The 2,967-nt window shown below is 47.6% G+C and overlaps 1 protein-coding gene across 1 annotated transcript in view; it reads left to right on the top strand.

The window, feature by feature from the left end:
• LOC107300580 (TBC1 domain family member 1-like) overlaps positions 1-2,967 on the top strand; it is a 29,728-nt gene that overhangs the window by 21,683 nt on the left and 5,078 nt on the right. Inside the window, 2 exon segments of the mRNA XM_015829894.2 lie at positions 1,255-1,414; positions 2,872-2,966. Of these exon segments, the coding sequence (XP_015685380.2) occupies positions 1,255-1,414; positions 2,872-2,966 (255 nt within the window).

The raw sequence follows: 2,967 nt of genomic DNA, 5'->3' as shown, positions 1-2,967 counted from the left end.
ACCAGGTCCAATGCCATGGTGCGCTTTAAAGATGGTGATCAACACCTTGAAGCGCACTCGGAAGGCCACAGGCAGCCAGTGCAGCTCGCGCAGCAGCGGCGTTACATGGGAGCGACGAGTCGCTCCCATCACCGCCCGCGCGGCCGCATTCTGGACTAACTGGAGCCTCCGAGTGCTCCTCAAGGGAAGCCCCATGTAGGGAGCATTACAGTAGTCCAGGCGGGAGGTGACAAGAGCATGGGTGACTGTGCGCAAGGCATCCCGGTCCAGAAAAGGCCGCAACTGGTGTACCAGGCGTACCCGGTAAAACGCCCCCCTGGCCACAGCCGTCAACTGGTCGTCCAGTGTCAGCCGTGGATCCAGGAGGACCCCCAAATTGCGCACCCTCTCTGAGGGGGCCAAAGTTTCGCCCCCTATAGTCAGCGATGGAGTCAGCTGACCATACCTGGGGGCCGGCAACCACAGCCACTCAGTCTTGGAAGGGAATGGAATGGAATGGAATGGAATGGAATGGAATGGAATGGAATGGAATAGAATAGAATAGAATAGAATAGAATAGAATAGAATAGAATAGAATAGATATTGGAATATAGAATGGAATATAGAATAGAATAGAATAGAATAGAATAGAATAGAATAGAATAGAATAGAATAGAATAGAATAGATATTGGAATATAGAATGGAATGGAATATGGAATAAGAATAGAATAGAAGAGGAAGAGGAATTGGATAGAATAGATATTGGAATATGGAATATGGAATGGAAGAATAGAATAGAATAGAATAGAATAGAATAGAATAGAATAGAATAGAATAGATGCAGCTGCTTTAAGAAGATAAAATTAATATAAGACCGGGTCTTATATTATATTAATTTTTGCTCCAAAAGACGCATTAGGGCTTAATTTCCAGTTAGGTCTTATATTTAGGGAAATACGGTACTAAATGCGTCTGTCTGGCTGACAATCTTAACCAGGGCTTATTTTTGGGGTGGGGGCTTATATTATGAACCTCCTGAAAAATCATGCTAGGGCTTATTTTCTGGTTGAGTTTTATTTTGGGGAAAATGCAGTTGTAGCAGTTGTCCCCATCTCTCTTCCAAAGCAACTTTTCAACTTTGGACCCAAATCGCTGCACATCCCGACTGCGCAAACACCGCCCTCAATCCACCACTGACAATTACAGTGTGAATTGTCCTAACTCTCTTTCTTCTGTATATTTTCTTCTCTTTTTTAAAAAAAATTGCTTCACAGATCCAGATGTATCAGCTTTCTCGACTGCTTCATGATTACCACAAAGATCTCTACAACCACTTTGAAGCCAATGAGATCAGCCCCAGCCTCTACGCTGCCCCTTGGTTTCTGACCGTGTTCGCTTCCCAGTTCCCCCTGGGATTTGTCGCCCGGGTGTTTGGTAAGTCATACGAATGCCTAAGGATGTTTGAAGTTTGAATATTTTGGCCACCTAATGAGAAGAGGGGCGGCTTGTTGGGAACGTCCCTGATGTTGGGGAAAAAAATGAAGGCAAAAGGAGAAAGGGCTGAGAGAGAACAAGAAAATCCTGCTGGTGATGTTGGTTGTTGTTGTTAGTTGCGAAGTCATGTCCGACCCATCGCGACCCCATGGACAACGTTCCTCCAGGCCTTCCTGTCCTCTACCATCCTCTGGAGTCCATTGAAACTCACGCCTCCTGCTTCAGTGACTCCATCCAGCTACCTCATTCTCTGTCATTGTCCCCTTCTTCTCTTGCCCTCAATCTTTCCCAGCATTAGGCCCTTCTCCAGTGAGTCCTTCCTTCTCATTAGGTGGCCAAAGTACTTGAGTTTCAACTTCAGGATCTGGCCTTCTAAAGAGCAGTCAGGGTTGATCTCCTCCAGGACTGACCGGTTGGATCGCCTTGCAGTCCAGGGGACTCGCAGGGGTCTTCTCCAGCACCAGAGTTCAAAGGCCTCCATTCTTTGGCACTCAGCCTTTCTTATGGTCCAACTTTCACAGCCATACATTGCAACTGGGAAAGCCATGGCCTTGACTATACGCACTTTTGTTGGCAGGGTGATGTCTCTGCTTTTTCGTATGCCGTCTAGATTTGCCATAGCTTTCCTCCCCAGGAGCAAGCATCTTCTAATTTCTTGGCTGCAGTCCCCATCTGTGGTGATGTTATACGGGCGTAAATTATTGAGACCTGATATTCCACCAAAGGGGCAGTTAACAAATATAGTGATTTAGATCAGGGGTCCCCAACCCCCGGGCCGTGGACCGGTACCGGGCCGCGGCATACCAGCAACCGGTCCGCACAAACAAGCAAAGCCCCATTCGCGGGATGCAGGCAGCACACAAAACCACGCCCCCTCGGGTCCGCGGAAAAAACTCTCTCCACGGAACCGGTCCATGCTGCCCAAAAGGTTGGGGACCTCTGCCTTAGGCCAACAATTTTTGAATCACCAAACCTCAAAACGGGCTAACTTACAGAATGCATCCAAACTCTTGAGACCCACAACTCCTATGGGATTTAAATTTGGCAAAGCTGGGGCCACTTCAGCGCCGCTGCATCGCAGTCACAGTGTGCCACCACACGACGCTCCCGCGATTGTTAAATTTCCAACGCTACCTAGCAGTTTCCTACAAGGGAAGTCATTGGAGAAGCCTGTTGGAAATGCAAAATTCTTCCTGCTCCCCTGCGTTTGGGCTCACCTGTGGTCGTTCTGTTGTCTCTGTTTTGATAAAGAAATATCTCTGGAACCAGGACCCGACAGGTTCCCGGTTGTCCCGTTGTCGCTTGCACTAAAGAATAAATGAGCAGAAACGTCAGGTAAACGAACAGAACCGTCACCTTCGAACTTTCTTCCTAACGTTTCTCCTCTCCTTCTCCAGACATGATGTTTCTCCAAGGATCAGAAGTTATATTTAAAGTGGCTCTGAGCCTCTTGGGAAGCCATAAGCTTTTGATTCTGCAGCATGAAAACCTGG

Source organism: Protobothrops mucrosquamatus, unplaced genomic scaffold (genome assembly GCF_001527695.2).
Source record: "Protobothrops mucrosquamatus isolate PMUCROS unplaced genomic scaffold, P.Mucros_1.0 scaffold7516, whole genome shotgun sequence".
In the NCBI taxonomy this organism is placed as follows: Eukaryota; Metazoa; Chordata; class Lepidosauria; order Squamata; family Viperidae; genus Protobothrops; species Protobothrops mucrosquamatus.
The sequence above is the reverse complement of the archived record's forward strand: the minus strand, read 5'-3'. Positions and strand labels throughout refer to the sequence as shown.